At 55.8% G+C, this 18,861-nt stretch overlaps 9 protein-coding genes across 9 annotated transcripts; 2 read left to right on the top strand and 7 right to left on the bottom strand.

Moving 5' to 3' along the window:
* Nucleotides 1-195: 195 nt before the first annotated feature.
* Nucleotides 196-2,182, bottom strand: BDY17DRAFT_302179 (amino acid permease/ SLC12A domain-containing protein). Its single transcript, XM_033734367.1, has 5 exons — nucleotides 2,064-2,182; nucleotides 1,093-2,002; nucleotides 840-1,032; nucleotides 583-750; nucleotides 196-530 (listed from the first exon to the last, which is right to left on the bottom strand). The coding sequence occupies exons 1-5, from the start codon at nucleotides 2,077-2,079 to the stop codon at nucleotides 321-323; spliced, it is 1,497 nt and encodes a 498-aa protein (XP_033587231.1). The 5' UTR covers nucleotides 2,080-2,182; the 3' UTR covers nucleotides 196-320.
* Nucleotides 2,014-3,049, bottom strand: BDY17DRAFT_197235 (uncharacterized protein). Its single transcript, XM_033730066.1, has one exon. It carries the CDS (start codon nucleotides 2,711-2,713, stop codon nucleotides 2,162-2,164), a length of 552 nt encoding a protein of 183 aa, XP_033587230.1. The 5' UTR covers nucleotides 2,714-3,049; the 3' UTR covers nucleotides 2,014-2,161.
* Nucleotides 3,050-3,080: 31 nt separating this feature from the next.
* On the top strand, nucleotides 3,081-3,676 carry BDY17DRAFT_348198 (uncharacterized protein). The gene is made up of 3 exons (XM_033738140.1): nucleotides 3,081-3,195; nucleotides 3,258-3,401; nucleotides 3,467-3,676. The coding sequence occupies exons 1-3, from the start codon at nucleotides 3,160-3,162 to the stop codon at nucleotides 3,542-3,544; spliced, it is 258 nt and encodes an 85-aa protein (XP_033587229.1). The 5' UTR covers nucleotides 3,081-3,159; the 3' UTR covers nucleotides 3,545-3,676.
* On the bottom strand, nucleotides 3,360-5,903 carry BDY17DRAFT_197250 (uncharacterized protein). Its single transcript, XM_033730067.1, has 2 exons — nucleotides 3,478-5,903; nucleotides 3,360-3,367 (listed from the first exon to the last, which is right to left on the bottom strand). Exon 1 carries the CDS (start codon nucleotides 5,682-5,684, stop codon nucleotides 3,711-3,713), a length of 1,974 nt encoding a protein of 657 aa, XP_033587228.1. The 5' UTR covers nucleotides 5,685-5,903; the 3' UTR covers nucleotides 3,360-3,367; nucleotides 3,478-3,710.
* Nucleotides 5,904-6,122: 219 nt separating this feature from the next.
* On the bottom strand, nucleotides 6,123-6,641 carry BDY17DRAFT_326540 (putative nuclear transport factor 2; the record flags this gene model as incomplete). Its single annotated transcript, XM_033737530.1, has 1 exon — nucleotides 6,123-6,641. The coding sequence occupies one exon, from the start codon at nucleotides 6,639-6,641 to the stop codon at nucleotides 6,123-6,125; it is 519 nt and encodes a 172-aa protein (XP_033587227.1).
* A 196-nt stretch (nucleotides 6,642-6,837) lies between these two features.
* On the top strand, nucleotides 6,838-7,140 carry BDY17DRAFT_255263 (putative 60S ribosomal protein L38; the record flags this gene model as incomplete). The annotated part of the gene is made up of 2 exons (XM_033731516.1): nucleotides 6,838-6,901; nucleotides 6,995-7,140. 2 exons carry the CDS (start codon nucleotides 6,838-6,840, stop codon nucleotides 7,138-7,140), a joined length of 210 nt encoding a protein of 69 aa, XP_033587226.1.
* Nucleotides 7,141-7,402: 262 nt separating this feature from the next.
* Nucleotides 7,403-12,415, bottom strand: BDY17DRAFT_197169 (putative ABC transporter). Its single transcript, XM_033730065.1, has 5 exons — nucleotides 10,999-12,415; nucleotides 9,996-10,946; nucleotides 9,123-9,938; nucleotides 7,816-9,063; nucleotides 7,403-7,756 (listed from the first exon to the last, which is right to left on the bottom strand). Exons 1-5 carry the CDS (start codon nucleotides 12,309-12,311, stop codon nucleotides 7,540-7,542), a joined length of 4,545 nt encoding a protein of 1,514 aa, XP_033587225.1. The 5' UTR covers nucleotides 12,312-12,415; the 3' UTR covers nucleotides 7,403-7,539.
* A 482-nt stretch (nucleotides 12,416-12,897) lies between these two features.
* On the bottom strand, nucleotides 12,898-14,803 carry BDY17DRAFT_197167 (P-loop containing nucleoside triphosphate hydrolase protein). Its single transcript, XM_033730064.1, has 2 exons — nucleotides 13,903-14,803; nucleotides 12,898-13,850 (listed from the first exon to the last, which is right to left on the bottom strand). Exons 1-2 carry the CDS (start codon nucleotides 14,671-14,673, stop codon nucleotides 13,077-13,079), a joined length of 1,545 nt encoding a protein of 514 aa, XP_033587224.1. The 5' UTR covers nucleotides 14,674-14,803; the 3' UTR covers nucleotides 12,898-13,076.
* Nucleotides 14,804-14,868: 65 nt separating this feature from the next.
* BDY17DRAFT_302164 (uncharacterized protein) lies at nucleotides 14,869-18,790 on the bottom strand. The gene has a single exon (XM_033734366.1). The coding sequence runs from the start codon at nucleotides 18,464-18,466 to the stop codon at nucleotides 14,957-14,959; it is 3,510 nt and encodes a 1,169-aa protein (XP_033587223.1). The 5' UTR covers nucleotides 18,467-18,790; the 3' UTR covers nucleotides 14,869-14,956.
* Nucleotides 18,791-18,861: the final 71 nt, after the last annotated feature.

Below are 18,861 nucleotides of genomic sequence, written 5' to 3'. Positions count from 1 at the left end.
ATGAGGATGTTATGTGGAATGGCGGAATCAGGATGCATTCTACCGATGAACACATCCGTGTGATGCCTGACGCTCGAGGTGCTTTCCGCATTTGGCAGGTGGAGACGCCCGAGGTTGATGGCACAGTTGCAGATGCAGTGGGGTTGGCATGACTACACGGTGATCAGGATGATAGCGTCAACGTAGACAGCAAGAACTGCGAAACAATGCTCTTCGTTGCTCGTCAAAGGCTAAACATGAAACAAAAGCTACATCGATCCAAGTACGTGTTCTTTGCCGCATCTCTCCAATCTCTCTTCGCTTGTCCACACTGCCAACATCTAACTCCACAAGATGTTCAACCTGTGCAGACCCTTCCTCGGCTTTGGCGGCGGCTCCTGTGGGCCGTTTTCGTAGATTTCGACATATCTCGCGACCGGAGACTCGTCCAGAGGCACCAACTTGGATTTCTTGACGAATTTGAAGCCGAAGTAGAGGAGGAAGATGATGGGGATGTTGATGTACGACGAGACGAAGGTCTCCGTGTCCCACTGTTATCCCTTAGCTTTGGTCGGCGCTTGTTCGTCGAACTCCTAGACTTACATTGTTGTTGAGGAACGTGCTCCAGCCGCTGGTGAGGAGGAGAATGATGCACCAGACCACTCCCATCCACGCGAGGTACGGCTGAAACGGTGCTTTCCACGGCAAACGATCTCGGCTGATGCCTTGCTTCTTCAATGCGTAGTAAAACCGCAGGTAGACCAGACAGATCTAGGACCTCAGCGTCAGCAAATGCGGCTCTGCACCTACGCAAGCGGAGGTCGGGCGAGGCCTGCGAATCGGCTCAGGGTCATACGTACAATAGTCCAATAGACCAGTGCTGCCACGGCAGTGAGGCTCTGCAACCAGCCAAACACCGTCGCAGCCGTATGCGACAACGTCATATAGCCAAGCGCGATGAAAAGGGACATGAAGATGACAGCGACGTAAGGAATGCCGAAACGGCTGACTCGAGCAAAGATTTGAGGGGCTCTATGCTCGCGTGCGAGGCCACTGGGGAGGATAAGATGGTTAGCACAGGCGATGAAGAGGCAGTGTTCGGGTGATACGTACAAGAGATTTCGACTGGCCGCGAGCAGACCGCTGTTTCCCGCTGACCAGGCCGAAGTTAACACGACGGCATTAATGATATTGGGAACGACATGCACGCCCGCTCGCTGAGCAGCGATGACGAAAGGAGATTGTGTGGCGTTCCCTGTCGATTTCAACAAGTGAGGATCGTTGCTAGGGACGAGCATTCCCACGAAGAAGATGGAAAGAACATAGAACAAGAGGACGCGCACGAAGATGCGTTTGGCCGCCATTGGAATGTTTCTCCGGGGGTTCTTCGTTTCCGCGGCGGCGATACTGATATTCTCCACTCCATTATACGCATATACCGCATTGTTCAGGGTGGTATAGAAGCCAAGAAAGCGACCCAGGCTGCCTTGGATCCCGAGATACTGCACCAGCGGGCCAGGATTCCTCCAGTAGGTGAATCCGAGGGCATGGTGATCAGGCCCTCCACCGGACACGAGCACTAGGGCCATCAAGTTGACCCCGACAATGAGGAGGATCTTGAGGATGGCGAAGAAGAACTCCAGCTCTCCGTAGACGCGGACAAGGAAGATGTTGCTCGCAAGGACCAACAGACCGTAGACGGTGATGAAGACGGCGTTGCTGACCGAGGTGCCGGACCAGTAGTTTGTAATTACCGCAGCAGCGACAATCTCTGCCGGCACGCCCACGATTGCGCCGTAGACCTGGTTCCAGCCGACGGCAAAGCTCATGGCGGAACTGAAGAAGTATTCGGCGTGGCGAATGACACCGCCGCTCAAGGGGACGAGGGCGCTCATTTCGGCGATGGAGAGGACGGGTGCCAGCACCAGGACACCAATGAGTGAGTACCCGAGCAGAGCTCCCAGAGGACCACCGGCGAGGATGGCATGCCCACTACCGAGGAAGAGGCCGGTTCCGATCGTGCCTAGATGTTGTAGAACGGTCAAGATTGTGGAGTCTGGGTTGGAGAGGATGGCAAAACCTACCCGCCAAAGCTATCATCTGAATGTGTCGCTGATGCAAGCCAGGCCTGGAGGCAGGCGTCAGTTGCCGCCCAGGATGTCCCAAGAGCTAGGCACGTACCTCATCTCCGAGACCTCCTCAAACTCCTCGACCGGGCCATCGGACGCGGACGTCTGTTCGACATCGACAACGGGTTTGGAGTCGCCATACTGGGCAGCTTTGTCCGCTGTAAACTCGTAGGACGACATTGTGACAGCCGCCTTCCGACACAGTCAATATGGAGAGGATGGGGGGAGGCAATGGGGTATAAATGCAACGAGACGGCACGAGGTAACGTCGGGGGGACCGAGGGCCAGGCCCAGGAGATACGAGATGCGCAGGCGCAAGACATCTCTCCGCTCTTCCCGCATTGGAGTGAGAGACGAGAGAGGGGGGCGAGAGAGCTTGATAGCGCAGCACGCATGCCGCCGTGCAGATGGTGCAAGATTGGGTGTGCTGCCGTCCAATTAGCCGACAGCCTTGCCATGTGGCTAATCTTGCGTGATAGCGGGCGGGCATCACGCTTCCACCCCTCCGATACGGCACGGCGGCAAAGAGTCCGCTTTTCACGTGCGACTCCCATACACTTGCTGTCGCGACAACTGCAGGTCATGGTGTCTATGCTCTGCCCCATGCATTAGTGGCAGTCTGGTGGTCAGGCCGTGGCCGCCACGTTGTGCCCTCGGGCCATTCGGATGAAGCGCCGACGAACAAGGCTTGCGAAGTCTCCGCGGCCTCGAAGTCGCGCGACGATGGTGCAATGGGCATGTCGGCGGTCTAGACGTCGAGCCTGCAGCAGGGTCGCATGCTCGCTATCGTGAACCGTGACCTCGCCGTCCGCAGAGGATGATAGGAAGGTGAGGTACTGGAAGCATGCGCACTCGACAGCACACCATCTGTACTTCTCAGACTGCATGGTCCGTTCACGTGACGTCACCATCCCTTGCCGTTGAACGCGAGGCCAACTTTCGATGAGCCTTCCGGTGTTGATAACCATTCCTGCTTGAACATCACCCCCACAAACAATCAAACAATTCATCAGCCTGACCAACCGTGACCCATCCAATCGCTTCCATCAATATGTCCACTCAACTTGACCGAGCGCTCAACCAGCGGGTATCATTCTACGTGCATCTCACACAAACATCGATACACAAGCTGATAAGACGTCTTCACAGAACCTCATCCTCGCTTTTGCCGGCGTCGTGACGGCCGTCACCGCCTACAGCATCTGGAATGGCGACCTCTTCCCCAAGTTGACCGAGCCCACTGGCGATCCCGAGAAGTGGTCCGACGCGGACATGAGGCGCTGGTTGAAGAACGTACGTGTTTGCCCATTCATCTGTCTTCCCCGTGCCCTCTTCTCCAAATACTAATCTCACCGCAGAGGAATCTCATGTCCGGCTCTGCCGAGAGAGAGGAGTTGATTGCAATGGTCCAGGCCACGATTCACGCGCCCACCTGATTGCCTTTCAATGTCGTGTCGTACGCCCAAGCATCTTGACTGGTGGCGACGCAGGGAATGACGAGATGTACTCTTGACGCTTGACATAATTAAGGGAAAGCCTGTTGCAATGCCAATCTACTCACTCTTTTCACTAACTCGCATTCTCGTGCCGTAAACCCTTGATTCAATTCTCAGTCACCTCCTGCAAAGCATCTTCCTCGTCCTTCTTCTCCCTCTCCAGTTCCTCGAACTCCTTATCCTCCTCCGCAATCATCCGCTCCAGCTCCGCATTCTCCTCCATCTCGCGCTCTTGCACCTTCTTCTCGGCCTCCACCCGCAACCTCTTCTTCTCCTCCAGAGCACGCCTGGCCTCCGCATTCCGTTTCCTCTTCTCCTCTAGCTGAACACGGAGAGCGGCTGCTCGGTCATTCACGCGCTGCCTCTTGATGCTGCCTGGTGTACTCTCTCGAGACTCGGATGCGACGTAGCTGCGCTTCTGCGTGTGGGAGCCTGGTGTGAATGCAGTTGATGGCGAGGCACCGACGATCGGGTTTCCTCCGCGCTGGGTAGTTGAGAGGTGGGTTGGCTGCTGGTCGGCCGCACCTGAGACGCTCATCGACGGGACAGCGGCAATGCGGCTCTCAATAGCTTGCGGATGTCCGTGTCCACTTGTTGTGCCGGCCACCACATCGTCCCTCCGATTGGCCGTAGGCGAGAAAGGCTCGACTTTGACGGCTGGCTGGCCCGGTTGGTGCCCCGGGAACGCAAACACAGTTGAACTGAACCCTTCTCTCCGAATCGGAGGTGAGTTGAGACTTCTCAATGTCCCTGTCGATTGCTGTTGTTGAGTCATGGGGAGATAGCTGGGTTCCACGTGAGTCTGGTCATGTTGTCCCGCCGCGGGAAGGACAAAGCCCATGCGCATGCCGTTTTGATGGTCTCGTGCAGTTGAGGTCACATGATGAGGGCGATCAGCAGGATGTGCAGCGTATGAGAGTCCGCCAGCCCCCTGGAGATTGTAGTCCAGCAGCATGTTGTCGAGCATATTTGGGTCATAAGGAGAATCCACGAGGCTGAAGATGGGGTCATTCGGACTGAAAGGTGCTGCAATGCTTTCATCGAATGTCGGGAAGTTTGCGCTCGCTGGCGGGGCGAGAAGTGCTGGCATGATGCGACCCGGTGAATACCCGTGAGATCCGTGCTGGTTGCTTCCATCGCCGATCATGAGGCCTCCTGCTCGCCGGGGAGTTGCACCATTGCCCAGGAATTGTCCGAATAGCTTCTGCTTCTTCGTTAATCCTGGAGGTGGCGGTGTGACAAACATCCCGCCCCCGTCGTTTGTCTGGCTGCCGCATCCCGTAGGCACCTCTTTTCCACCGCGTGTGCCAATCTGCGCTCCTGCCTCCTCAAGCTCGTAGCTCTTGTCCTGTCTGTACACACAGCGAGCCATTTCGATCGCCGTACGACTCCTGTAGTAGAAGATGAATTTGGCCCACGGTTTGCTTCCGAAACGGGTTTGCGCAACATGTCTCCTGTGCTTGGACTGCCGGCTGGGATTCACATTCGGATCGGTCACGTGGACACCTAGCTCGTGCGTGGGTGGCAATCCACCATCTGTGACTCCATCGATGTCTCGTGTCTTCCAACTTCCACACGTCAAATCCGAGTAGTCCGTTTCGTAGTTGTCGGAGGCATGCTCGCTGATAGAAATGACGATGCTCAAGCTCCCAACCCCATCGTCCACGCCATCGGCCACCGTAGGTGTCTCCTGGAGTCTGCAGGCGGTCAACACACCTTCCACGACCAGGGTCGAAGGGTATATGCTCGTATGCCCCGGCGGGACGGGCATGTCAAACACTCTGTCAAAATCAAGCTTTCTCTTGACCGCCTTGACCTCTCCGGACTTGGAGCCTTCGATGCGCTTGTCGGCAAGAAAGCTACCGTCGGCGAGCAGATCGACGCTGCCGTGCAGGATGGTGCCTTCGAAATAGCCTCTGATCTTCAATTCGTCGCCGTCCGAAACAGGAATGATGCATGAGAGTGTGTTCGGCTCGCTGTCAACGACACCATTCGGTAGCGTGTACTCCGCACATGGCAGGCCGTTGATAAACACTTGCAGCTCTGCCGAGCGGTCGGTGTTCGGCGTGTGGCATCGCATCGTCGGTGGTTGTGGATGAGGTGTGAGGAAGGAGGAGAAGGAAGGTGGTAGAGAGAAGAAAGCGGACTTATAACCCAGGATGCAAACGAAACGCGGGTTGGCGTGTGAACCACAAGATGCTGGAAGATGCAACTTGAAAGCTTAATTCACTCACTAGGCATGTGATGCTAGTCATTCAGAGAAGTTCGGGACGGTTCCGGGGCCGTGCAATGCCTGGGACGATGGTGATCTTGCGTCAAAGCTTCAGGCAGCACTGCGGCAAACGCTCTGAGACCGCGAGCACGGTTGGATGTTGTCTGGTCGTTCCAGCTCAACTCCATGACAGACACCAGCTGCGTGCCAGGGCTTCGAGGTAGCGGCCCGCCGAGATCATCCTTTGGCCATGTCGTCGGTCCAGAAGACCATTGTAGTTTCGAGGATCATATTCACTCCAGCCGCTCACACGACGAATCTGAGATTCTGACTTTGAATCAACCACTTCCTCCCCTCACCCTGCTTCCCCGTTCCCCGCCCTCCCACCTCCTCTTGGTTGGGCACGAGCACAAAGTTGTCGCTGAAGCCCCTCATCGGCCCATCCCTGCGCTCTACTAGTCGAACGTATCCCGAGACCTGCACCGTGAACGACATGTTTTGCTCCAGCTCTCGCTTCGAGACTTTGCTGCTGTCAATGGGGTTGACGCTGGGATTGAGCACATGCACGTTGACAGATTGTGGCTCAAAGTGCGTCCACGGCATCTGCTTCTGGAAGCGATCTTGAAGAACATTGGCATCTTGGAGCTGCTCTCCATTGAAGCTGATGTGAGGGAGCACGCGGCCGGTGGAGGGGTCGTTGGAGGGCACGTAGAAGGAGGCAATCTGGCCGCGGGACCCATTGAGACTGGTATAGAAGTCGTTCACGAAACTCTCGGCGGCAGTTGTGGACACACGAGTCCGATCGGTCTCTGTGAGTGTTCCCATTGTCGCAAAAGCGAGGCCTGATCTTGCAATGCACGGGATTGCAAAGCAGGAGGTGCAGTGCTGGACTTCCGCGCCAAGATTTCAGCTTCCGCGCTAGCGGGTATATCCGCACGACCTCGCACACTCAATTCAGTGGACGTTCGCCAACGCAGACGCAGAACATCACCAGCACATCACCCGTTCAAATCCGCCCAACATGCCTCGCGAAATCCAGGACATCAAGACCTTCATCGAGATCTGCCGCCGGAAAGATGCCTCCTGTACGTCCGAACCCGGCGAGAGCGCGCGAACCGATCGCACAAGAGAATGATTGTACTATACACCGAGCAATTGGCTGACTTGAGGATACATAGCGACCCGGGTGAAGAAGAACAAGATTGGCAACACAACACAGACGAAGTTCAAGGTGCGATGCAAGCGCTACCTCTACACGCTCGTCCTCAAGGACTCGGACAAGGCGGACAAGCTGAGGCAAAGCTTACCCCCGGGTATGTCGTGAAATCTGGGATTCGGTCGATCAGCAGTCCGGAGCAGAGACTGATCATAACGTGTGCAGGCCTCACCATCACCGACACCCCCAAGAAGAATGCGAAGGGTAAGCGGGCCGCGAAGGGATCATCGTAAAAGAGGAGCACAGCATGGTTGAGGTGGCGTTGTGGGCAGCGTGTTTCGCGGAAGCACCATAGTCTTGCTTGCCCGCTCCGAGAGTGGCAGAGCGCTGGCATGCGACGTTCAAAACGAGACGCAATCGAATCTTTCACAACCCAGCCTTCCCCCAAGATATGGCGCAAACCGTTCCCATTCGACGTTCCAAATGAAGCAAGTCATTGATGAAATCTTTCGTCTATCGTTGATCATACGTTGCTACTATTCGTCGGTCTAACAACACCACATGCTTTTATGCCTTCTTCTTAGATGCATCGAAGGTAAGCTCCGCCCGTTCCATCACCGGACTTTCCTCGCCAAAATGCGCCTCCTCGCTGGTGAAAAAGTCCTCTCGCCTGATGCCGCTCCTGTCGCACATGCTGCGGAAAATGCCTTGCTGATCGTAGAGGTTAATTGGAGAGTCGAGCTCCGACACATTACCAGAGTCCATGACAAGGATGCGGTCGTATCTGATGAGACATGTCAGTACATAATGCCTCTCTTCAAGCCATGGTATGAACCAACTTACCCTATAATCGTCTTGAGACGATGGGCAATGCATAACAATGTCTTGCCCTTGAAGCCGCGGACGATGGTACGTTGGATCTTCCGATCGGTCTCGAAATCAACCGAAGACGTCGCCTCATCGCAGACAATAATCTGAGAGCCCCGCACGAGCGCACGCGCCAATGCGAGGAGCTGGCGTTGGCCGAGGGAGTAGTTGAGCCCTTCATCTTCCACGTTGCTATCGAGATGAATGCGTCCGGACTCGTCCTCGATGGCTTGCTCTGTGCCGACCAGATCGGCCTGGCGCAGGGCACTCCACAACGCGAGATCAGTGTGCTCATTGAAGGGATCGAGATTGCTGCGGATGGTTCCTCGGAAGAGCGTGGGATCTTGTGGGATAATTGCGAGTCGTGATCGCAGATCATGCAGCCCGATCTTGGCGATGTCGAGGCCATCGATACAGATGGATCCGCCAGAGAGCTCCACCAGACGAAAGAGCGTCGACATGATTGAAGACTTGCCGGCACCGGTTCTGCCAACAACGCCAATTCTTTCCCCAGCTTTGACGTGCATTGTCAGGCCTTTGAGCACGAGCGGCAGGCCAGCGCGATATCGCATCTGCACATTGTTGAACTCGATTTCACCCTTTTGCGGCCATGAAGATGGCACATTTCCGAGATGAAGTGGTGCCTCCTGCTCCAGCTGCGTGCCATAGTAATGGATACGTTCAGTGGAGTTCATGTTGTTTTCCATCTCAGCCAGCTGCCGGACGGTGAATTGAATCATCTGAACAATGGTCAGGATGTATGACAATACCAGTCCGCCGACGCTAGGGTTTCTGCTGAACCGGCTGGTCACCACGAGGATCCCGACCGTGAACACTAATAATGTCCCGATCGCGTCAAGGCGGACAGCTAGCCATCGCTGATTGGCGTACGTCAAGAAGTACGCCCCATCCATGGAATCAAGAGCGTTATTGACGGATTGCAAAAAGTGCTGTTGCATCCCATATGCCCGGATCGTGGAGAGACCGGTGACGGCTTCGCCGAAGCGTGAAAAGACGACACTTCGGAAGACGGCCTCGTGACGCTTCATCTCGCGCGCCGATGAGCGGTAGTAGCCGGCGGAGAAGGTAAACATGATCGCAAGCGGTACCAAAGCGATTGCGAAATAGTGATAGTAGGCGATGATGAGGCAGAATACCGACACGATCATGGCCATGGTGAAGAAAAACATGCGCATCGAATCGGTGAGCATGTTATCCATGACACTATACAGGTGCACGCATCAGCCTCGCACACGAAGGGGATATTCGAGGGTGAAACTTACTCGACGTCCTTTGCGAAGCGATTGGTGATTCTGCCCATGGGTGTCGTGTCGAAGAAAGACATTGGCGAGCGGAGCACTCGCTGCAGAGCTCGTTGAAGCATCACTTTGCTGGCTTTGGTTCCGAGGGTAGTAAGGGTGACGGAAAAGGTAAACATGAGTGTCGCCTGCACGACTCCCAGCCCTGCATAGCCACCGATATACGCTGCCGTGCCAAGATGATATCCTGCAGACTTCAATGAGCGTGCGTTGAGGAAGGGGATCGGGAGACACTTACTATCGCCGGTCCAATACGTGAGCCAAACGCTGGTGACGATGTTGGCGCCTTGGGAGACCAAAAGAATACTCAGAATCATCGGGGCCACCCAGATTGAGCCGGCTGCCCGAATGTAAGCAGCGTAGACATCCCAGCCCACGCTACTCACGGCCTTTTCTTCCTGCTGCATCAGAGCAGCTTTCGGTTTACGACCCTTTTTCGCGACGGCTTTGTCTGCCTCCACTTCGTCTTCAGCCTCCTCTTTTTTCTCATGTTCGTCTTCCACAGCAGTGGTAGCCATGAGCTGCTGGAATTCTTCGTCATTGCCCATTAGTTCCGGGAAGGTCGCAATTCTGTGGATGTATCCTTCTTTCATCCAGACTATTCGATCAGCTCGATGCAATACATGCAATTGATGAGTTGCGAGTACGCGGCATTTGTCCTTGAGTAGACCACAAATAGCGTTGTCCATGATGTGTCGGCCGACATGAGCATCGACTGCTGAAAGTGGATCATCCATCAAGATGATATCGGCGTCGAAGTAGATGGCTCGTGCGATGTTCCTGAACGCGAGTCAGTAGACCGATATTTCGTAAGAGAAAACGGATGAGTGGACTCACAATCTTTGCTTTTGACCGCCGGATACAGTGATTCCTCGTTCGCCAATCTCGGTGAGATCACCGTGAGGGAGCATCTCGAGATCTGGGCGTAATGCACAGGCATCCACGACTTTGTCATACCACTTTTGATCGAAATCCCGCCCGAAGAGGATGTTTTGCTTCACAGTCGCGTTTTGAATCCATGCATATTGCGGGCAGAAGGCGCGTGCGGAGCCCAAAGAAACACTTCCCGTAGTTCGTCGCATATCGCCAGCCAGCGCACCCAACAGTGAGCTTTTGCCGGAACCAACAGTTCCAATCACGGCAATGAGCTCGTCCCGACCAACTTTGAGGTCGATGCCTCGGATTTGGAACGGCTCTTCTTCCTCCTCGCCAGACGAGCTAGTTGATGCCGAGCTGGGAAGGGCTTGCAACTTCTCCTTTTCGAGCTGCTTCGTAAGTCGCTTATCCTCCTTTGCCTGCGCCGCTGCCTCCTTCTTCTCTTCTTTCGAAGCCGGAGGAGGGGCTTTTGGCGCTTCTGCAATGCTGCTGCTCGGATCTTGAGTCGGACTGCGTTCCCAAGTGAAATTGGCGTCCTTGATGACGATGGCGTCGCTGGCCTGAGGGTCCCATGCGATATCGTCGGGAACCTCCTCCGCCTCCAGAAACTCTTGAATACGGGCGATGGAGGCGAAGCCGTCCACGACCTGCCCGATGACCATGGGCAACAGATTCAGCGGAATGCGGAGGGAGTTGAATAGAGCCAGAGAAGAAAAGATGGGCGCTGGTGACAGATGTGGTTCCACAGCCAGTTGGTATGTGATGAATGAGAGCATGGAGGCGAAGATGGGTGTCGTCATGGATACAGCCATGATGCCGTTTCGAATGGATAGCAAGAACGAAATTCTGCCAATTTCCTCGTTTCGAATTCTGGCGACGCGGTCAAGGAAGCTGGTCTCCCAGCCGAAGTATCTACAGCAGTCAGTATGGTACTACCGTTGGACAATATTGAAGGAGGATATACTTCACAAAGCGTACAGACGCCAAGATCTCTTGTGTCAGTGTAACGCGCCGATCGGTGATCTTGTTGATGGCCTTTCGGCGTCTCATCAGGCTGCCCACGGCTCGGCCAAGGAGCGGCATCATGATGCAGATGAAAGCGAAGCCCGAAAGCGCCGCGTATTTGAGGTTGATGCATAGTAAGGCGAGCGCGAGGAAGACTTGAATGGGGGAGGTCCAGCAAATGTGAAACATGCCGGAGGCCTGGTCGATACGGTAGGTGTCGGTGCTCATGAGATTCACGATCCTACCGTTACTCCAACCTTGTCCGTCAGCCGGACTCGGTTTCGGCATTGGTTTGAGCTTGTCGAGTGTCTTTTTGAAGAAAGACTTTTCCTCTTTGCTGCCCGGCTGCACGTGACTTGCTGCGTTGAACTGCTCCTCGGCCTTGTCTGGCTTGCCACCCGCTTTGGCACGTCCCGAGATTTTCATGGCTTTGTCGAAGATGGTGGCGATAAGCACTGCCCTCGCCTGCCCACCCACCATCATGCCGCGATAGATGAAGTGGTTGGTAGACAGCGATTGTATGATCTGCATACACGTGATGCCGATGACAAGGCCGATACCCCGATGAATCGGCGGCGGGGGCAATTTGTGGGTACTGGCGTGGTACGCGTCGCCAGCGAAGTCGATGAGATACTTCAGTGTGAAAGGAGACAAGACTTGCATACAAGCAGCAGTCAGCTGGCAAGCACCGCCGATGATGAACTCCCTCTTGAATGTGTCGTAGAGCGCCATTGTCAAAGGCCGCGAGCTGCCCGCCGCGTAGCGGTTTTTCAAAGCCGCCTGGAGTTTGGCGGACATGACGTTCACCTCGCGGTCAGGGTTCACCCACCAGACATCGTTCACTTCGAGCGGTCGTTGGTAGCCCACGCTCATCAAGGGTGCAATCCATTGGAAGATGAGCATGCTGAAGAAGCCCGCTTGATGCTCTCGGGACAGTTTGCGCTCTTTCGGTACAGGCGGGATGTTCTTGCGCTTCAAAGGGTTGAGCTTCTCGCCCCACGTCCGTTTTCGAGGGGAGTTCGCGCCATGCTCTGCATCTTCACTGGGCGCGATGCTGGTGGTGTCTGTCCGCGCGGACTGGGTCCTCTTCAATTGATGTCGACCACCATTCGAGCCTTCGCCGTCCTGCGAATCCTGCTCTTCCAAAAGCTCGACTTTGCCGTGTTTCTCCTCACTCATATCCTCATCACTCTCCGCGCGCTCGATGGCTGCTGCGGCATCGACATCGCCGGGAGGCCCCGCCCATCTCTTCTCGTCATTCGGGCCAGACATGCTCAGCGAGCGACTCGCATGGAATTAGGGAGTGAAGGAGGGGGCAAAGCGAAAGAGAGTCGAGCGCAAAAGACAGTTCACGTAATAACATGACTGGCGGACAAACCAACCGAGGCGGCGACAGTCTTTATGCCGATGTCTGAACGACGTCGGCGTTTAATAAAGTCCGTTGCCCTTCGCAGACATGGCCCGCTTCGAGAATTCGTCTGTCAGCCACGGCTTGCGATTGGACATCGCCTGCTAAGAAACGGACGAAGCTTTTGAGTGAGGCCCCACCTCCACTCCGATGCGTTCATCAACGCGCCGTCCAAGGTACTGGGGGTGGCGACGCGATTGTGGGTGGGAACACCGACGGAATAGCATAGTCTGCTCCGATCCGTTCCCGGTGTGGTTGCCTCACGATACATTGATCAGTGTCTCGTGAAGCCCCGCTTCTAGAAAGGTATCTGACTGATTCTTTGCAAAACAATCTAGACCGCACAACCTGCATGAATCGTAAGGGAGCGGCATCAAGGTTGGTGCCGAAAGCCGTGCAATTCAGCCAGAACAGGAATTAAAGTAGTCAGATGGGGAAAGCAGAGCGCGCCTCACCTACCACCTTCGATTTGTACTGCGTGCTGGATCTTCACATCGTCATCGATGTTGCTGCACGTCCTGGTGTGGTGTGTGGTGCGTCTTCGTGCAATGGGAACCGCGTACGGATCATTAATTAATCATGCCAACTCGCGCCGATCGTTTGCCCTCCACCCCCAAGTCGGGGTACAATTACCTGAGCTGATATGCTGCAGGATTGATGTACTCATATTTCCCAGACAGCGAAGGTAACAGCTCGTCCGCTCTCCAACCCTTGCCGGCGGCCCTTGCTTGTTGCGATGCCTGGCAGCCGTGGCAGTGCGTGGGTCGGCGTTGGACCGGAGGCGATGAATCTTGCGAAGAAGATGCGGTCATCTCATCCCCGCCGACCCATTGCAGCAACTGGGACTGCTTGGTCTTGCGGCCTAGCACCTCCTTCCGCAGTACCTCGGCCTGCTTCTTGAAGACAACCCAGAGTTCATAGTCGTCGAGATTGTCGCTGTCGCATGCCTTTCCGTCTCCCACCGCTGCACTTCCCTCCTGCGCCATGAGCAGCAGCGTGGCGACGAAGCACTCCTGCAAAAAGGCAAAACTGAACAGATCCGTGATGTGCGCCATTGCCGGGCACAACTTCTTCGGGAAGACGATGGACTTGTTGGTCTTCAACTTTTGCCGCCAGAACTCGCAATAGAGCGTGCGTTCGTGCTCGTTCGGATTTGGGAACAAGTACTTTCGATCGAACCGACTCGGCCGCTTCGACAGACCAGGATCCAGCCGATCCAGGAAATTGGTCGAGGCTACAATGAACAAGCCATCGTTGTTCTCCAGTCCGTCCATCTCGTTGAAGAAGTAGCTTCTCGTGTCCGGAGTCACAATTGTCTCGACATCCTCCAGGATCAGCATGCACGGTGCCTGCGACCGGGCCTGCTGGAAAACCTGGCGGATATCGTAGGTGTACGGGGCATCCTTGATATATCTTAACGTAGATTCCCACTCGTACGGGGAATCTTTAACATACCTTGACGTAAAGAGAACGAACGGGATCCTTGCGCTGGTCCAGAGAGAGCATCAGCGCGCGGGTCGAGATCGTCTTTCCATTTCCAGGGGGCCCGTGAAACAGTAAGCCTCTCTTCCACGGCACGCCCAGGTCTCGATAGATGGCCTCGGAGTCGAAGAACTTATGGGCCACGTTGACTAGCTCGTCCTTCATTCCCTCGTCCAGAATCACTTTGTCCCAGCTAGCCTTCTGCACCTCCTTCCACAACCCATGGCTTTGAGTCCAATAGCCGTCGTAGACCCAGATGACTTCCGACAAGGTATTCCGCCAATCCCCCACAGCTCGGATCAGGTTATCAGTGATGGTGGACGGGCCGAGCACATGCTCCTTCCCTTGCTGCTCCTTGAGAATGTACTGGACACCTTGAACAAGATACAGGATGAAGTCTTCACCGCTCCATTGGTAATGGAAGCGCGCGTAGTCTAGATTTTCGCCCACCGAGCCATGCTCCGACCTCCGTGAGGGAGAGTTGTAGCCTCTCCAGCTGGCGTAGTCGTCGTTCATGTCCACCTCGCACTTCGCGAACCCCGCGGCAGCAAAAGCGCGCAACGGAGCATTGCCCTCCGGGCATGTCGTCACGATGAGTTCCGGGTTGGCCTTTCGTAGAGCGACGAGATATTGTAGGTCATGGTCCGCGGACGGCGCGGAGGTGCAGTTTACCAGGTCTTTGAACAGATGGTGCGGCTTTTCGTGCTTGCCGCTCCTTTCGACCAATGTGAATGGCTCGTCCATGGTGCCGATGATACAAAACTTCTCTGGGCAACTCGGGAGAGAAAGATGGATTGGAGAAAGACAAGACGCAGATGGCAGCCGGGGTGTTCAAAGTGTTGCCTGATGTGATGACAGCACAGCAAGCTCGGACTCGCGACATCATCAGTCAGCCAGGCCCGTGCTACGTTACCATGAAGCATGCATTCGAAACTATAAGGCTAGGTAGGTATCATTGTGTTACTTGCCAACTCGACTATGTACGTAGGCATTCGTTACATCGGAGATCCTTTCGCGTTCCCAAACCCTACACAGACACCATTGGCTGACTGCTAGCACCGCCAGTCAACTTCGCCAGACTCACCGCACGCGCCAGATTGATCCTCTCCGCCTCGGCGGGGGAATAAGGGTGATAGTTCCCATCAGCCGTCACGACGCGGCCGCTCGTAGTGCGTACAACGCGCACGGCCGCGGCTACATAGGATTTCGCAAGGTATGCCGTGTCCAATTGAGCGCTCTTCATGCCTGCATCGCGGTCTCCCAAAACGGTGGCAAATGTGCCGGTAGAGTCCCTCCATCCGACCCCATGGTCTACGACGGATGCAGCATCGTCGCCTCCGATAAGATCACGGTAGAATTCCGCGTGGACTTCAGCAGAGCCCGAACGGTGGTGAGTCTTTATCTCGTCTGCTTTCGTGACGATGCTAGATCGCACAGGCTTGCGCACGATCGTGTGTACTGAAGAGGTCGACTTTCTTCCCGGCTTTCCGTTCGTGTCATCCTGCAGATCAAGCACCGGTCGGCCGAGTGCTTCCCCAGCCGATTGCCGCCGCGCCCGCCACGCTTTGGCGTGCTCTTCCCAGCTGACTTCTGGCGGCTCGGTGAGGGGAGCTGGCTTGGCGATCTGAGCTGTGCCATTACTCGATTCGTCTGCGTGGTGGCTTGAATCTTCCTTTTCGTAAGTCTGTGGCAGTCTTGATCTCTTCTTCGACTTGGATTTGCGAAGTGGCGCCGTCTGGAGGCTTTCGGTCTGCGGCGAATCCCGAGAAGCGCGGGCACCCATTGCCTTCTTGACCGTCTCTGCAATGCTCTCGGTTTCATACCCCTTCTGGACTTCCATGGCCTTTTTGACCGCGTCCGCGATGCTTTGCGTTTCGTAGCCCGGGAGACCTCTGAGATCCCGCTCTGCGCCAACGTCGTTGCTACGCTGCAGTGACTGTCTCGTGTCGACCTTTGACAGATGGCGAGGCTTGAGGATAGCCGGTTCCGGCACAGCAATCGACTCCTCTTTGCGTTCCATCGTATTACCGCGGCTTCTGAAGCGCGCCAACAAGGCGGGATCGATTGCATTGATGCCCGAAGGTCGGTGGCGCACAGTATCCACACTCGGGCGGTTGTCAACGGGTTCCGAATTGAGGTTGCTGGGCTGATAGGAAGACCGCTGGTACGCATTCGCTCTGGGTGTCGTACTTCCACTGCGCTCCGTGTTGATGCTACGATTGCCGGTCATGCTCGGTTGGATTGCCGTCAGCACTGGAAGAGTGGCGGTCGGCTCTGCAGGCAGGCTAGCGAGAAGCTCTAAGGGTTCTGTCGGCGTCGATTGTGCAATTGTCACATCTCTCGAAGGATCGCTATCGGACCGTCGGTGAAATGCAGTCACCACATCCACTGGTATGTCAGGTATCACTGCGACATCCTTGGAGTGCTTGGCGGCTTCCAGCTTCACCTTGTGAGCCTTCAGTTCTGCGCGCACGGATGCGGGCATGGCTTTCTGTAGCTTCTTCTGCGACTTCGACCATCGATTCGGTGTCTGTTTGATGTCGCTGTTCTGCATGGTATCATCCTGGTGTACGGCAGGGAGATCCGGTGTTTTGTTCTTGCTAATGCCGAGCAAAGAAAGGTGCTTCTTACTCCCACGATTTTGCGGAGGAGAAGCCGTCCCGAGCCCGGACAGGAGGGATGGCGAGTTCAAGATGGCGTTGAACGAGTACAGACTCACTTCATCCGCATTTGGGGAAAGACCGGCATAGGCTTGGTGAGCAGGGGCATTGAGTGGTCTGTAAACCATTCCAGCTTCCTTTGGCTCTTTGCGATCAATCGCATGATTGGAAGCGTCTGAGCCGTATCCACTGTCTGGCTTTTCGGGGTACGATTCACGCCTGACGACAGGTGACATGGGATCTGCAGCAACGTTCACACCTGGAGAATTGAGGTCGCTGCTAGCCGCCACATGGTCAAGATTGCCATTCTGCTTCGATGCTGGTGCATTGGGCATCTCTTTGGCGGAGACCGGCGTTTCAACGGCTGGGTTCTTGTCCCGACTGGAAAGATCGGTCACAAGACTTAGTCGTCGGGCTAGATTGACCAACGCCGTACTGTTCTCTCCAGGAGTGGAGGGGAGTTGAGTGTCCAAGCCGTCTTCAGGTGGTAGAAAGGAGATGCGATGACTCCACCTCTGGGCAAAGCGAGGTAGCTGAAGTTGCTGAGTGGGATCATGCTGCTCATCGGATTGGATGATGTTGTTCGAAGCCGGCGCATTTAGATTCTGGTCATCGCCAGCACTATGCGGGGCGACTTCTTTCTCGTTCATGGAGCGTGAGGGGCTACTCTCGACGGCAACCGGGAGTTGTGATCGAGTTGAAGCCCTGGATCGGCCGGTATTCGGACGCGACGGCGACGATTCTGGATTTCTTTCGGGGCGGAATGGACGATACATGCGCGGCGATGAGTCGTCCCTCTCCTCTGGGACGGGGATGCCAGACTTGGCTGCCTCGCTGGCTCGCCTGCTCCGTGGCTTCGGCAATGAGTGGGCGGCCAGTTGTGCGAGGCTGGCGGTAGTAGCATCGTCTTGAGAAGCGTTCGGCATTACCTGCACCGGAAGAGGTGTGGAGGGAGTGGCGTCGTCCCCGCTCGGATGGTCAACAGAAGGCCGAGATGCGGCTTGGATGGCGTGACCTTCATTTGGGGTTGAAGGCGCAGTGCGGAAGTCCTCCGCAGTGCTATGATATACAACACTCGGATCCGGAGAAGCCGTACCGTTGGTGATGCGCAATGTGCCTGGTCCAAAAGCGCCCATGTGACGAGCATCAAAGTCGGAAGGCGTAGCCGCACGTGGTAGGGTGGTGCACGCTTGTTTGGTGGCAAGATCGAGAGCTCGAAGACTTTCTTTCTTCGACTGGCGTTTGGAAAGGCGACGCTGCTGGGATTCCGCGGCAGCCACTTCGGGAGTCTTTAGGGGATCATGAGAGGCATCCCGGGTGGCGATACCGGGAGGGAGCATGGACGACATCCTGGTGAAGCCGCCGGGTGGAGTGCCTGAGAAGTATTCCTGTGCGGGCGATGGTAATCTAGGACTTGGTAAAGCAGATTCCCTCCTGGGCAGCAGAGCCTTGTGCAGCGCAACCAACTCTGCGGCGGTGGCCGTCTTCTTGATCTCCTCCAACAGCTGAATGGCTTGAGAGATATCGATGGGCGAGCGAGATTCGCGCACGGTGGATAGCCTCTGTATTTCATTACTGCGCAGGCTGTCTGACGAAGGAGTCGGCACATCGAGGGAGGTGTGACTTGTAGCGGCGTGCGAAGTGGATCGGGTCAAGTTGCTCTTGTGGTCTGCGTCGAAGCTGTACATGGGGGAGATGGAGGGGCGACGAGCTCGGGTCTCTGGAAAGGCACCGGTGAAGTGTTGTCGGAGGGACTCTCGGCCGTCCGGGTGGCGCAGGTCGTCGATGGAGGCTCTGAAGGTGACATCTTGCGTCTGCGTTTGCGGGGCTTTGGCGAGCCGGGTGCTGCTTTTGGCCCTGTTCAGCTTCATGGTCATTGCGATGCCTGCGAGTCGCGAACGGAAGGACTGCTAGCCAGCGTCGAGGAGGGAGGGAGATGCGCGGATGGTTGTCGGAGATTTAATGCATGTCACGAGCGAGGAACCAGTCTGCGGAAAAGGTTGTTTTGCAGAAGGCTGGGACGTGGCGTTGGTGAAGGGAGCGCAAGGCTGGCGGATGGAGCGCACTGCAGCCGGTGTACGACGTGATGCTGTTCTGCCTGATCCAGCACGCACGGCGAGGACGGCGGTGCTCGAGTAGTGCGCAGCGGCGATAAGTAAGGTAATAACAGAACTGGAAAAGCTGCAGTGCCCGGAGCTTCATTGTGGTTTCATAACAAGCACCCGGCCTGCACCTGCCAACATTATTCCCTGCCTCGTCGCTTTAGCGTCAA

The sequence above is a fragment of the Neohortaea acidophila genome (genome assembly GCF_010093505.1).
Source record: "Neohortaea acidophila strain CBS 113389 unplaced genomic scaffold BDY17scaffold_9, whole genome shotgun sequence".
NCBI classification, from domain to species: domain Eukaryota; kingdom Fungi; phylum Ascomycota; class Dothideomycetes; order Mycosphaerellales; family Teratosphaeriaceae; genus Neohortaea; species Neohortaea acidophila.
Note: the sequence above shows the minus strand (reverse complement) of the source record. Positions and strands in the feature narration are given on the sequence as shown.

Coding starts and splice junctions, on each gene's coding strand:
- BDY17DRAFT_302179 (XM_033734367.1), bottom strand. Junction 751..839: donor CACTGGTCTATTGGACTATT/GTACGTATGACC, acceptor CTGAGGTCCTAG/ATCTGTCTGGTCTACCTGCG. Junction 531..582: donor GCACGTTCCTCAACAACAAT/GTAAGTCTAGGA, acceptor AAGGGATAACAG/TGGGACACGGAGACCTTCGT.
- BDY17DRAFT_197235 (XM_033730066.1), bottom strand. CDS start 2,713: ATGGGGCAGAGCATAGACACCATGACCTGCAGTTGTCGCGACAGCAAG.
- BDY17DRAFT_348198 (XM_033738140.1), top strand. CDS start 3,160: ATGTCCACTCAACTTGACCGAGCGCTCAACCAGCGG. Junction 3,196..3,257: donor ACCGAGCGCTCAACCAGCGG/GTATCATTCTAC, acceptor ACGTCTTCACAG/AACCTCATCCTCGCTTTTGC. Junction 3,402..3,466: donor TGAGGCGCTGGTTGAAGAAC/GTACGTGTTTGC, acceptor ATCTCACCGCAG/AGGAATCTCATGTCCGGCTC.
- BDY17DRAFT_197250 (XM_033730067.1), bottom strand. CDS start 5,684: ATGCGATGCCACACGCCGAACACCGACCGCTCGGCAGAGCTGCAAGTG.
- BDY17DRAFT_197169 (XM_033730065.1), bottom strand. CDS start 12,311: ATGTCTGGCCCGAATGACGAGAAGAGATGGGCGGGGCCTCCCGGCGAT. Junction 10,947..10,998: donor GCGTCTGTACGCTTTGTGAA/GTATATCCTCCT, acceptor TGACTGCTGTAG/ATACTTCGGCTGGGAGACCA. Junction 7,757..7,815: donor CGTCTCAAGACGATTATAGG/GTAAGTTGGTTC, acceptor ATGTCTCATCAG/ATACGACCGCATCCTTGTCA.
- BDY17DRAFT_197167 (XM_033730064.1), bottom strand. CDS start 14,673: ATGGACGAGCCATTCACATTGGTCGAAAGGAGCGGCAAGCACGAAAAG. Junction 13,851..13,902: donor TTCGTTCTCTTTACGTCAAG/GTATGTTAAAGA, acceptor AGATATATCAAG/GATGCCCCGTACACCTACGA.
- BDY17DRAFT_302164 (XM_033734366.1), bottom strand. CDS start 18,466: ATGACCATGAAGCTGAACAGGGCCAAAAGCAGCACCCGGCTCGCCAAA.